The 15106-nt window shown below is 36.7% G+C and overlaps 1 protein-coding gene across 6 annotated transcripts in view; it reads right to left on the reverse strand.

The window, feature by feature from the left end:
- The window catches only part of LOC106132706 (potassium/sodium hyperpolarization-activated cyclic nucleotide-gated channel 2), a 189381-nt gene that overhangs the window by 64240 nt on the left and 110035 nt on the right, over positions 1-15106 (reverse strand). The window contains exon 1 of one of the 6 annotated variants that reach the window (XM_060949462.1): positions 13065-13226. The exons of the other annotated variants lie outside the window; for them this stretch is intronic. Coding sequence (XP_060805445.1) covers positions 13065-13155 — 91 coding nt within the window. The 5' untranslated portion in view covers positions 13156-13226. Of the gene's footprint in view, positions 1-13064; positions 13227-15106 lie in introns of those variants that run through there. 6 annotated transcript variants of the gene reach the window in all.

Raw genomic sequence — 15106 nt, forward strand, 5'->3', positions numbered from 1 at the left:
CCCTGCTTCTTTTTGCTTCGTCGATATTTATCAATATTTGCTCTTTCGTTTAATTACACTTTAAAAATTACCTTCACCATGCTACAAGCTGACAAAGCCACAGAAAAGCAAGAAAAAATCATGTTTGTGAAAAAACGTGCTAACATTTTGTCCGAGAGATCATAATTAATACAAAAATCGAGTAAACAAGGGGAAATAAGAAAAAGCATAAAGAAAAGAAATCCCTTTAGTGAGCCTAAAGTTATTTCTTTGCTTTCCCAATATATTTTTAAACTAATAAAAACCAGTCAATATAGTTGACCAAGTCAAGGGTACTTTTGTTTTGGATGGTTGAACATAATGGAAGCCTCACTCCTATCTAGTAAATGTTAAGTTTGAACAAGAGTCGTGTCGTGACCGTAACTCACTGCGTCCATAAATCCCAAACTCAGGTGTGAGAAACATTTTACGAACCAATAACAGGCTTGTAACATTTCAAATATTCAACGAAACAAAATTGGGGTCAGTAGGTAAATGCGGGTTTATTTGCTATTCTGTGAACTGGCCAGTAGGATAACGTTGGTACTGTACTTTTTATTTCATTATAGTAAGTAAACTAAGTCGCGATTTCACCTAAGAAAAATATCGCTCATTAAAAGTTATAATTATCTGGAAGGTGGTAGGGGAGGGGTTTGCTTTTATTTGCTTGAAAAAAAGAAAATGTATTGTTCGTATTTTAAATATTATTTATCGGTCCAGATTCTTCGCGTCGTTACTAAATTACGTTCTTTTTTTATAATTTTTGTTCTTTTCTTTTAAGATGAGAATTGTGGAGCTTGGTGTAGAGAGAATTAGATCTGAAGATCGGTTTTCTCAAAAATCTTTAGGATTAGGTGTTACTAACCAAATCTTAAGTATTTTTGAGAAATCAATAACTTCATTTTCCCTTTGGATTGTTTTTTTTTTCACCAGCTCTGACTTTAATCGTGGTATACCATCTTAACAGTATTTACCTAAGGATACCTTGCAACTTCTAGGAAACTTTAAGCATGGCAAGGGGAACTTTAAGCTTGACCTTCAGGTACCCTAAGTAAATAAATTAAGTTGTAACAAAGTTGTGGCAGAACAACAAATCCTCGTTAATTTTACATTTAACAAGAGAGCTTTTGGCTTTCAGCCACTGTCGTTATTTATATTTCTATATGTGACTACTAGCTGATATTAGCGATTTCGTTTCTATATTAATTTTAGTTTAGCTTGAACATCGTGGTCCTCCATCGGGTGTTCTAGTTTTTATAGATCTAGTTGCCCAGGCTTAATAGTTATATAACAAAAAGTTTGCTTCAAATCCGTCTAGTAGTTCCGGAGATAAGCGTTTTTTTTTTTCAAATTTTTACGCTACTACCTACTGTATGTTCATATTATTTCGTGTGGTTCCCGGTACCAATACAAAAAGAATAAGACCACTCCATTTCTTTCCAATGCATGTCGTAAAATATGGGATAGGCTTATAAACTTCGGAGCAACCCGTCACTGTTTGAATCTTAATTCTATCATAAAGCCAAATAGCTGAACGTGGCCTATCAGTCTTTTCAAGGCTGTTGGCTCTGTCTACCCCGCAAGGGAAATAGACTATATGTTTGTATGTTTCGTATTAATGTCAATATATTTAATGTCCTTTTAACTGTTTTATTATATGAATTGAAGAAATCTACGTAATGCTTGTGTCTGCTAAATACTTGCATGCTCTTTAGTTTCTTACTTTTAAGTGATAAATGATTTGGCAATATTGTTAGAAACTGTTGTTGCCTGACCTATTTACCGTGGACAATGGCCGTCCATTATCCATTGAAATATTTGAGTGTTGAATAATTTGTAACTATCAGTCTTGGTGGACGAGGAAGAAAGTTTGTCAAAGACACATCTTTACATACTGATAGTATTTTTATTACCTGGGAAACATATAGGTGCTTTTTATCCCCAAATTCCTACGGGAGCGAAGCGCCGGGGTAGAGCTAATAAAAGCCATAAAGTGAAAAATTTCATTCGTAAATTGAAAAATATAAACGTGTTTTCGAGATTAAAAAGGTATTATAACTTTGGCATTCGGCCAGTTCCAATGTATGTATGTACATACAAGGACTATATTTATTCGCGAAAGTTTCCGGTACGATTGAAAAATAAAAACGATATCGTGGAATTTATGTAACAAATATGGGAGTTTATTACATCCCAATTTAAAAGGACAATTTTTAAGCTAAGCATTTCTTACTTTGATTACCTCTTAGTATTTGAGTTTTGTCTAACTTACTGACTCGTAATTTAAATTTAGATTTATTTCTTAGTTATAATTTCTTTATAGTTTTGAACTAAATTAAGAGAAATAATATTTTAATAATGTTTTTTTATAAATAACGAATTTAAAATTATTTTTACATTAAATAAGGATACGGGAGCTATTTCGGTCAGTTGCGATGGGTGAAAGAGCTCACTCAATTACTAGCCTTTGACGAAAAGTTGTCTTTTAAAAAAAACATAGAAAAGCGTTCTTCAGTTACAAGGAACGTAGAATTCTTAAATATATCAATCAAAACAGTCCTTTTCAAGGCTATTTTCTTATAAGAAATCTAATAAAAAGGTTATTCACGCATTTGACCTTAGATATACAAGTAAATATTAACATTCTCCACGTGTTTAACCCGGACACCACTTATCTATAAATAAATTATTATTTAGTACCATTAGAATTGACGGTTATTATAAGTATTAAAATATTGTAATTATAAAACAATGTATATACTCGTACAAGTTCTTTATTGGGATTGGAAATATTTTATATAATACTTAAAACCTGAGTTATTTGATTAATAATTATATGTTGAAAGAATTAATAAAGTGGGCCACTCGTTTCTTGTATTAGAAGAAGTATGTTAATGATTCCGTTAATGAATCCTTCTATTAAATCAAATACAATCTTAACATGCTTGATAATTATATCAAATAAGATAATTGTATCAAAGTTTCAAAAACCAATAAACACACATATATTCCGTGTTTAGGAGATGTAAAATATTAAAAGTCTTATTGAAATTCGCGTTTATTTTTAATTGCATGATATTGAAAACTGAGCTTTCCTTCTGGTCTGGTAGAGATCAATTATTAAGTATACCTATTTAGTGCCCGTTGCTACTCTTCCCACGTGGTACGTTATGAGTCAATGAGGAAATAAGATTAATTTTTAGGTGATGGGCTCTTTACAATTCATAATGACTAAACATGACCTTTGAGTCTTTAAGACTAATGACTCTATCTACCCTGTAAGGGATAAATACGTTGGGTATATATCCTCGGCTCTCAATACTCTACAAGAAAAAGAGAATACATACATACGGTAAGTGGAAAGAGGTAGTCTCTGCCTACCCCTCCGGGAAAGAGGCGTGATTTTATGTATGTATGTATATACATACATAAAATGTATGTATGTATATATGTATATACATACATAAAATGTATGTATATACATACATAAAATCACGCCTCTTTCCCGGAGGGGTAGGCAGAGACTACCTCTTTCCACTTGCCACGATCTCTGCATACTTCTTTCGCTTCGTCCACATTCATAACTCTCTTCATACAAGCTCGGCGGTTTCGGGTACTTTTGACCTGACCCTTTACCAGGACGTCCTTAATTTGATCAAGATACGTTCGTCTAGGTCTTCCCACTCCGACCTTTCCCTCCACACTCTCCTTGTATATCTGCTTAGTCAACCTGCTTTCATTCATCCTCTCCACATGACCGAACCATCTTAACATACCCTTTTCTATTCCTGTAACTACATCTTCTTTCACATCACAATGAAAAAGAGAATGGAAGTCAATAAATTAATATTCGGGTCTGCAGGTGGATTTGACATGGTAATCTTATTTGTTTTACATGACCGCTTAATTCGTGACTTGAGCAGGGTAGGATCGCAATCCGGACAAATTGGCATGACCCCTACCCTTAGCTGGATCAATGAAGTTGAAATTCTTGTCATTAATTCGTATTATATCAATCGTATATAGTAGACTACGCCTTACAGGGGAAGTACCTGTAGAGAACAGTGTGAACGTCACCAAGATTTTCTTAAATTTTGTACCGTATAGCTTTTGTAGCTCGTATGACTTCAGTACTACATCTCGAAGTATGACATTTTTTTGTATGATGTATGCAAAAGTAATATGCTCGCGAAGTATGAAATACATATATCCATCTAACTATTATGGAGCACTTAACTTGAAAGTATGTATATTTTTAACTGTTTCGGTTCTTTGATGAGGTTTTGTGCTACGGAATGACAGGCGACTGAAGATACTTTGATATTTTTATTCTACACTTTAACATCGAAGGATGCAACCAGTAACACGATTTGGTGAGAAACCGTGGGAAGGAGAAATGGGAGAAACAAGTATAACTCTTATCTGACCTAAACATGAACGCTTCTTGAAAAAGGCATAAATTGGCAACAATACGACCGAGAAAAGAAGTATATTAGGAATAATTACTCCAAATGGAATAGGATAAGGCAAAGATGTAGTCTCAGATATAATCTGACACTAGATAAGACTTTGAAAAGAAAGAGATGTTACCTAGTAATTTAATAATTTCCTTCCCAAGGCAGTCTCGTGTAATCTTTGCAATGAACTTTATATTTAGAGTTCAAGATCGTGGATATTGGTGTAACCAGTTATCATTCATTGATTACTTCCAAGAGAATGTTATTCCAGTTTAAGAACGTAGCCATAGCTATTAAATTTTTTTTTATCATTTCAAAGACCGTATCATATCATTCACGGAGCTCTTTTATAATGAGTAATGTCAGTGACATAGCAACCATAAATGAGAAGTAAAATTTTTGTGCGGTTTTTCTTATCGTAAGCTTTGTTTATCAAAATTCAATTTAAGTCCATTCATCCTTTGGCAGTTTATCGATGGAGTTCTCTCTTCTCTGGAGTAGAGTCGCGGTTTAGGAGCCTCGAATTACGAGTAGGTAGCCAGGACACACATCCAGTTATCTATTAGTCTATACATACATACATAAAACCACGCCTATTTCCTGGAGGGGTAGGCAGAGACATTCATAACTCTCTTCTTGCAAGCTCGGCGGTTTCGGGTACTCTTGACCTGACCCTTTGCCAGGACGTCCTTAATTTGATAAATTTATTAAATTAATCTACTTTAATAAATTTCAATTTTTTTTTCCATACCGTAAGAGTATCAGTTAGAAATGTAGATATTTAACGACTAGAAATTAAGTAATTGTTACAGTCAATAAAAAGAAAATTACTACGAGTCTGTAGTGTGCAAAGAAAAATTTTAATCATACCAAAAAATTACATGATGCTAAACGCTAAGATAGTAAGTACAATTTGGTTTCTTCCGATCGAAGTGTGGGTCGTAGAGGGGAATCGCTTACTAGTTTCATTCTAGAAAGCTATAAAACATAGATAGACCATATTACAAAGACTTATTACAATATGACTATAGCTCTCTCGTTACACCGTTCAGTAGCTCTATCGAAAAACGATTGTGTTGCGTCGGATCGCGCATACTAATGCGATTGTGAAACGATCGCTTTCAGTACTTTGTGCTCGCTTTACAGTACTATTGATGTTAGTTTACCGTCTATGCATTTGCTGACAATTATTATTCATTAGTTATTTGAATTGTATTTTTATATTGTTTAGTGTTATAATTTTTTAAGCACGAGAAGTAAAAACCACCAAAACGTTCCGCTTTAGAGAAGTGGGGATGTGACCAGAGTTAGCGTCAGGAGGATGAATAATTATAATCCCAATGGAACATTCATCTGTGCTTGATGAGAAGAGGTAGTGTTTGTGACGATTCGCCTATAATTTATTCGTACATACATACATACATAAACTCACGCCTCTTTCCCGGAGGGGTAGGCAGAGACTACCTCTTTCCACTTGCCACGATCCCTGCATACTTCCTTTGCTTCATCCACATTCATAACTCTCTTCATGCAAGCTCGGCGGTTTCGGGCACTTTTGACCTGACCCTTCACCAGGACGTCCTTAATTTGATCAAAATATGTTCGTCTAGGTCTTCCCACCCCGACCTTTCCCTCCACACTCTCCTTGTATATCTGCTTAGTCAACCTGTTTTCATTCATCCTCTCCACATGACCGAACCATCTCAACATACCCTTTTCTATTCCTGTAACTACATCTTCTTTCACATCACAACATTCCCTTATCACGCTGTTCCTTATCCGGTCACTCAATTTCACACCCAACATACTCCTTAACGCTCTCATTTCCACTGCATTTATTCTGCTTTCGTGCTTCTTTTGCCATACCCAACTTTCACTCCCATACATTAATGTCGGGACCAACATGCCCCTGTGCACAGCCAGTCGAGCCTTTTTGGATAGTTTCTGACTGCTCATAAAGGCATGCAAAGCTCCATTCACCATGTTCCCCGCGTTCACTCTCCTTTCAATATCACTATCACACTTGCCATCTGATGTAAACTTTGATCCTAGATATACAAACTCTTTCACTTGCTCAACTTTTTCTCCTCCAATCAAAATATTACATGCTGTCATTTCTTTCTCCATTTCAAAAACCAGTGTTTTAGTTTTACTTACGTTCACTTTCATTCCTTTCTCTTTTAAAGCTTCATGCATACAGTTTACCATCACCTGTAACTCCTCCGCTGATGACGCCAGTATAACCTGATCGTCGGCATAGAGCAGACATTTGACGAGTAATTCATTCATCCTTAATCCACTTTCAGACTCTTTCAAATCTGTCAAACAACTATCCATAAATAGGTTGAACAGCCACGGTGACGCAACACATCCCTGCCTAACACCTTTCTCAATCTTAAACCACTCAGTGTGCGCTCCGTTTATCCTGACACAAGCACTCGAATCCTCATATAAGGATTTCAGTGCTCGTATCAAGAGACTGCTCACCCCATGCATAGAAAGTGCTGACCACAATTCATTCCTCTCAACTCTGTCATAGGCCTTTTCCAAATCCACGAAAGTGCAATAGACTTTTTGACTCTTGGCCAAAAACTTTTCGGCTATGCACCGCAAAGAAAAGACCTGATCAGTACATCCCATTCCCTTTCGAAATCCCGCTTGAGCATCCCATATTTTGTCATCAGTTTCATTCCTGACTCTATTAATCAATACCTTAGCATACAATTTGCCGACGACGCTAAGCAGGCTTATACCACGATAATTTTTGCAGTCCAGTTGTGACCCTTTTCCTTTGTAAAGTGGCACAATAACAGCCTTACACCAATCTTTTGGTACTCGGCCGCTTCTCCAACACAAATTGAAAAGGCAGTACAACTGTCTAGCTACGACGCCTTTTCCTGCTTTAAGCATCTCGACCGACACTCTATCATACCCGGCAGCCTTACCCGCTTTCATACTCTTAAGTGCTTCCACAATTTCAAACATTTCAATTTCGCCTTCCATCTCATTCTCTTTTTCTTCGCTATAGCAGAACTCTTTCTTATTTTCTTCCTTTTTTTCAAATAATCTCTCAAAATAGTCCTTCCATATCTTTAGCACACATTCTTCTTTCTTTTCACAATTTATTAGTTCTTTCATATAATTTGTATATCAGAAATTTTTGGAGGATGATGAAAAGTTTGCCCCATAAGGGCATATCATCTGCAGGCAAAAATATTACTCAAACTTAAATCTATATATTGTTCACAATATATAGGCTTCATTCAACCAATCCTGCTTTTGACATCGGAATTAAAATCGAAGCCAAGACGAGTTAATTGGTTTCAAGCCAAAACTTATTACAATAGACAAAATTTGAATATTGTATTGAAAGATTTGATTTCTCAAGTAACTGTACTTTATAGGAAATCCAATCTTAATTAATTTATATCTAAAGATGAAAGATATAAAATGGATTTTATATGAAATACCAGGCCTTTTTATAATTACTTTGACGTAGAAAATATTGTAATTTAATGTTAAATGACAAAATTGGGTACATGAATTAAAATTGCCGTGTGGTTCCCGGCACCATTACAAAAGAATAGGACCACTCCATCTCTTTCCCACGGATGTCGTAAGAGCCGACTAAGGGATAGACTTGGGATTCCTCTTTAATGTAAATCCCTGCCAATCTAAGGTCTGCCGCGCCGATGGATGCATGGCTAGGGGCGAGCCTAGTCTCGAGCGTGCCACTTCCGCCATGGGGTTGGGCGACCCCCAGGTAATGGCTAGCCTTACCCTGGCATGCGGGGCTCTGCTGGGGCGGACAAAATTTTTCCCTAGCGTCTCGTGGGAATCGCATGGATGCAAATCTTTTGAAAGAGCACCTAGATGGCGGCGATGGTGTCCGCACCCCATCACGTCTCGTTCCCGGCGGGAGCGGTATGCGGTCTGCTGAAAGCCGCTTTGCGACGATGAATGTAAGAGGAGGAATGAAGGATAAGATTGAGGAAGTATGCCAGATGATGGATGAAAGACGTTTGGATGTGTTGTGCGTGAATGAAACGAAGCGGAAAGGATGCGACGCGACGCAGCACGGCCCTTACACGGCGTATTGGTCTGGAATTTCCAGTACCAGCCGAGGCTGTCAAGGGGTCGGTCTAATTCTTTCTGCACGAATGGCTGAGTGCGTGAATGAGTATGAGTGTGTCAGCCCTCGTCTTCTATGGATTAGGCTGAAAGTTGGAATCACTCGGATCTTCGTTCTAGGTGTTTATGCACCTTGGGATGTGGGTTCGAGGGGTACAACATCAGCAAAAAGCGAAAACGAGGAGTTCTGGAATAGTGTAAGAGAAGTATTGAAAGTTACCAAGCCAAATGAGAAGATTATTATGTTAGGTGATTTTAATGGATGGGTGGGTGTAAAGCGTGATGGATATGAAAAGGTGCTTGGTGCGTTTGGTGACGAAAAGGTGAATGATAATGGAAGAAGTGTATTAGAAATTTGTCTAGAGTGGGATCTTTTTGTGTCGAACTCAATGTTTCAACATAAAGAGATCCACACCTACACAAGAGTGGAAGGTATTTTAAAAAGTATGATAGACTTTGTGATTGTAGATGAAAGATTGAAGAACAAAGTGCTGGATACCCGTGCATATCGCGGTGCTGGCATTGACTCGGACCATTTACTGGTGATATCCCGGATAAGGGGTATCTTCAATCGCTGGCGGCACAGGGTAAGGGAGCAAACCAGCGCTTTGGAAAGAGTAAAAGTAGAAAATTTGCAAGATATGGATGTAGGTAAGAAGTATATTAATAGACTGAAGGATGAATTTGAAGATTTAGAGGAAATGAGCGATATTGAAGATGGATGGAAGGAATTTAAAGAAAGAATTGTGAAAGTAGCTGTTGAAGTGTGTGGTGTAAGTAGAAGAAGGAAAGGAAAAAATCACAAAAATGCGTGGATGAGTAAAGATGTGCAAGAACTTGTGCGATTAAAGAAGAAAGCATGGCTGGATTTGTTAGCAGCAAAAGCTAACTTAAGAATGCAAGAGGTTATAGATGAAGATGTGAATGAAGCACGTAAGGAATATAAGAAAATGAAAGATTTGGTTAAGAAAGCTGTGATTAGAAAGAAAGAAGAGTATAAAGAGGATTTTGATAAAAGGCTATCAGAAGACTTTCAGTCAAATCTGAAAGTATTCTGGAAATCCGTAAGGTCAGCCCGAGGAAATACTATAACCAGAGAGCTGACTAGGATCAGATGCCAGGATGGTAGCGTTGTGAAAGGAGAAGAATGTGTACTAAAGATATGGAAGGACTATTTTGAAAGTTTATTTGAAAAAAAGGAAGGAAATAAGAAAGATTTCTGCTATAGCGAAGAAAAAGAGAATGAGATGGAAGGCGAAATTGAAATGTTCGAAATTGTGGAAGCACTTAAGAGTATGAAAGCGGGAAAGGCTGCTGGGTGTGATAGAGTGTCGGTCGAGATGCTTAAAGCAGGAAAAGGCGTAGTAGCTAGTCAGTTGTACTGCCTTTTCAATTTGTGTTAGAGAAGCGGCCGAGTACCAAAAGATTGGTGTAAGGCTGTTATCGTGCCACTTTACAAAGGAAAAGGGTCACAGCTGGACTGCAAAAATTATCGTGGTATAAGCCTGCTTAGCGTCGTCGGCAAATTGTATGCTAAGGTATTGATTAATAGAGTCAGGAATGAAACTGATGACAAAATATGGGATGCTCAAGCGGGATTTCGAAAGGGAATGGGATGTACTGATCAGGTCTTTTCCTTGCGGTGCATAGCCGAAAAGTTTTTGGCCAAGAGTCAAAAAGTCTATTGCACATTCGTAGATCTGGAAAAGGCCTATGACAGAGTTGAGAGGAATGAATTGTGGTCAGCACTTTCTATGCATGGGGTGAGCAGTCTCTTAATACGAGCACTGAAATCCTTATATGAGGATTCGAGTGCTTGTGTCAGGATAAACGGAGCGCACACTGAGTGGTTTAAGATTGAGAAAGGCGTTAGGCAAGGATGTGTTGCGTCACCGTGGCTGTTCAACCTATTTATGGATAGCTGTTTGACAGATTTGAAAGAGTCTAAAAGTGGATTAAGGATGAATGAGTTACTCGTCAAATGTCTGCTCTATGCCGACGATCAGGTTATACTGGCGTCATCAGCGGAGGAGTTACAGGAGATGGTAAACTGTATGCATGAAGCTTTAAAAGAGAAAGGAATGAAAGTGAACGTAAGTAAAACTAAAACACTGGTTTTTGAAATGGAGAAAGAAATGACAGCATGTAATATTTTGATTGGAGGAGAAAAAGTGGAGCAAGTGAAAGAGTTTGTATATCTAGGATCAAAGTTTACATCAGATGGCAAGTATGATAGTGATATTGAAAGGAGAGTGAACGCGGGGAACATGGTGAATGGAGCTTTGCATGCCTTTATGAGCAGTCAGAAACTATCCAAAAAGGCTCGACTGGCTGTACACAGGGGCGTGTTGGTCCCGACATTAATGTATGGGAGTGAAAGTTGGGTATGGCAAAAGAAGCATGAAAGCAGAATAAATGCAGTGGAAATGAGAGCGTTAAGGAGTATGATGGGTGTGAAATTGAGTGACAGGATAAGGAACAGCGTGATAAGGGAATGTTGTGATGTGAAAGAAGATGTAGTTACAGGAATAGAAAAGGGTATGTTAAGATGGTTCGGTCATGTGGAGAGGATGAATGAAAGCAGGTTAACTAAGCAGATATACAAGGAGAGTGTGGAGGGAAAGGTCGGAGTGGGAAGACCTAGACGAACGTATCTTGATCAAATTAAGGACGTCCTGGTAAAGGGTCAGGTCAAAAGTACCCGAAACCGCCGAGCTTGTATGAAGAGAGTTATGAATGTGGACGAAGCGAAAGAAGTATGCAGAGATCGTGGCAAGTGGAAAGAGGTAGTCTCTGCCTACCCCTCCGGGAAAGAGGCGTGATTTTATGTATGTATGTATGTATGTATGAATTAAAATATAATCACAATTTTTTATCGATTAGTGAGAAGTAAGTGAAGATAGCCATGTGAGTTATTATTTTTTATAACTGACTGACTGTATATTGACGAGCTTACTAATAAGTAAAGTAACATGAAAGATTAAAAAAAAAGTTAATTTGGAAGATATAAAGTCCACAGTGTTTGCCATTTTTTGTTATATCTGTGATATTTTTTTATGTAGTAAGGTGATAGTTACAGAAGAGGTCGATTAGCAACTATAAGATGGACGGGCATGGCAGCTTACCAGTTCAGAATCAGTGACATGGCGCCATCAAGATCAAGGTCACCGATGGGCGGGGCTCATTAACACATAAGACAATGACAATGGGTTGGTGACTGACGTCAACGGAGTCAATCGGAACGAAACCAACCCGTCAGAATTCTTCACGACTGTCTGTATATACTGTCATAACATAATATTTACAATAAGTACAATTGTACGGTGTAACGTGCCGTGCATGTCTTGCTTCGTCATATACAGTCTTTTTAAAAGTCAGATTTTCTGACCAAGATTCATCATACATAGAATATTTCTATACATCAAGACATTTATAGAGAGACCGCAAAATCATATCTTCCGCTTGTCACTATCCCTCCTAGCTTCTTTTGTTCTTATCTCCTTGTTTGAATCTTAAAATGCCAGCTCGCCGTTTTAGGTCACTCTTATTTAAATAATGTTCTGATATTTATCTGTCTATCAGTAATTATTTCTTACGTAAGTCTGTTCGCGAGTATCATCCATTGACATACCCGAGAACGATATTTGGCAGAATTGCAAAGACAACGATTTTTATTTTTTTTAGGTGTAACTTTAAAGATTTTTGTAAGATTATTTTTTAAAATGATGACTTGAAAGATCTTATACTGGCTGTAGGTTTGCAACTGCACAAACAAACAATTGTTATTACATACAAAAACAGATTGCTTTTAAAAATAAACATCAATGGCTAAAGACATGGCTTCATTTGTCAAAACATTTCTACAGAACTGTCGACCTCTGTAGGGATTTACGAAAAGTATTTTTTTCTTAAGATATCAGTTTGTTTTAAAGACAACATTTGGTACACATATGTGTACAGTGAAACGCTTTGTTCGTTATAATGGAGACAACAAATGACACCATTCACATTTAAGTTTATTTGGTGAATAATAAAGGTATAATTAAAATCAAATACTTTCATCCATGTGAACAGGGCCACATACGGGACATCTTGTGAAAGATGTTTGGACATAAAATAATGAAAACAAAAATCACTTATTCCGGTATCATTCTCCAACACTCATGTTTAATCTATGAACACTTAATAAGTAATATACCTAATCAATAACCCATTATCATAGAGCATTAAAAGTCGATAAACATTAACAGATTTTGGAAAAAAAAGTATTACAACACAAAATATGACGGATGGGCCCCCTTGAATTCAAGTCAAATTTGTAATATTTTATTGTGAATATTTAATGTCAATGTCAAGTAAAACGAAGGCACTTACATTTACATCACGGTCAGACGGACGGAAGATAAAATTTGCGATTCGGAAACGAAGCCCTAATTAAATGTCACTAAAATAACTTACTTGGGGAATAATCAGCACTGGTCCCAAACGTTTTAGCCAAAATCCGATTGAATTTCATATTAGAGGGCGCACTTAGCTGTCTTAACTTCATATTTCACTAACTTTTTCGTTTAAAAAAACACCACGCGACGATAAAAAAATGATCGTTTACACACGACATGCTTCCTTAAAAGCAGAATTGATACTGAACACCGATCACAATTAATTTAAGTTTTTAATTTATTCACCAAAGTATGTGTTACTAAAGTTGTTATTACAAGGTATGAGTAACTTGCACATAGGAAGGCGCTACACTTACAAAAGATAATATCGTGTGTGCAAGGCGGATCATGTGTACACTTACAATAAACAACATACGTACTAATAAAATCCCAGAAAGTTTTAAGCAGGTTGATGAAAGTAAACTATTACAGGTAGGTTTTGATTTGAATGTCATGAAAATATGTGGGTTCATAATTTTAAGTGGAGTTACGGCTGTGCGTTCATGTTTAATTTGGTCAGCTATACTGCAACATAATTATTTTTGTAATTATGTTGTGATTGGTCAGAATAAATGTAAAAGTTCAGGTCAAAATAAGCTGAAGAATAAAATGGTTTTCAATTTTGTCTTTTCATGTTTTCAAAATTTGATCTCAATGAAACAAAATATTCTTAATACTACTTGCGCCATGGTTTTACTAATACTAAATAAAGTACTGGCTCCGTGTGTAAGGACCTTTAAGCCGGCCAGAACACGTGTTTTATACATGTATAAGAATTATGTGAATGGCAAATGCATAACTGACTCAGTTGTAATGTGTGTGTGAGATTTGTACTAAAAGTTATTTGCCAGACACAAATGGAAAGTTTGGCAACTAAGAAAGTTGTTTGAAGTCTGTCTTTATATTTAACGCTTCCTGTTACAAAATTTATGATCGTAATTAAACGTTTCAAATTTAAATATCTTTTTGAACGTGTAAACTTGTGTAATATTTTTTTTCTTCCTTCTATCGTAAGTCCCGGATACCTCCTCTCCTCTCTAGAGGAGTCCTGGGTGCTTTGACCATGAACCTGGCGTCTCCTGTCTTACCTCTGCAGATCTTTGCACACTAACCTAACCTACATATATTCATGATCATGTTCCATGGTTAGAAGATAAGCAAGAGGGACAGTTAGCAAATCTGCAGCTTATCTTTAAATCTGAAGGTTATCCACTTCAAACTCGTCTATTCCCCCTTACAGAGTTGAAATGTTTACTACATTGTAATTGCAGATGTTAATTAGTCATTTATTACTAGACCATTTGTATATGAACTTTAATACGTTTGATAATGATATGACCAGTGTTCAAAATTTTATATCCACATAAACATCACGTTTGTATCCGCTGCGGGGTAGATAGAGCCGATTGTCATAAGAACTGCAGGGCACTTTTAGATACGGGTAAGATAGATTACTTTTTGATTCATTTTACAGATTTGAATTCTTTTTCTCAAAATAGTTTTTATACTCTTTTATTGTATTTATATTTAGATTGGTAACACAGATTATGACGTCGGTATATCAATAAAAGATAGGACAACCTCGGTTGGTTATCGATAAACCTGCACTAGATTGAAGTTACGGTAGATCGCGTGACCCCGTCAAAACTCGGGCCAAGGTCACGGGTTATCGCTAATCTACGTATTTAAAGAACCGGCTTTAATTGTATCTTTTGTGTCGTTATTAGTTTAACAGACAACCATCCTGCGTGGATATTTTAAAAATAAGTAACAATATACATGTTACTTATTTTTAAATTTCCACGCAGGATTCCATCACTGTATGTTCTCAGAATGCAGAAAATCGGATGAATTAAAATGGAAAAACTTTGCTAAAAAACCGGTTAAATCTGAAATGGCCCAGGATAACTAAACATATAGTTATGCGATATATTAAGATATAATAATAAAAAAAATATTGGAATTGATCAAACAGGTGAACTTTCTAATCCGTCAACTTTTAGAAAATTGCAAATCAGAGATAGTCACGTAAGTGACTCATAAAAAAATAAGATGTACTCT

The sequence above is a fragment of the Amyelois transitella genome, chromosome 19 (genome assembly GCF_032362555.1).
Source record: "Amyelois transitella isolate CPQ chromosome 19, ilAmyTran1.1, whole genome shotgun sequence".
In the NCBI taxonomy this organism is placed as follows: domain Eukaryota; kingdom Metazoa; phylum Arthropoda; class Insecta; order Lepidoptera; family Pyralidae; genus Amyelois; species Amyelois transitella.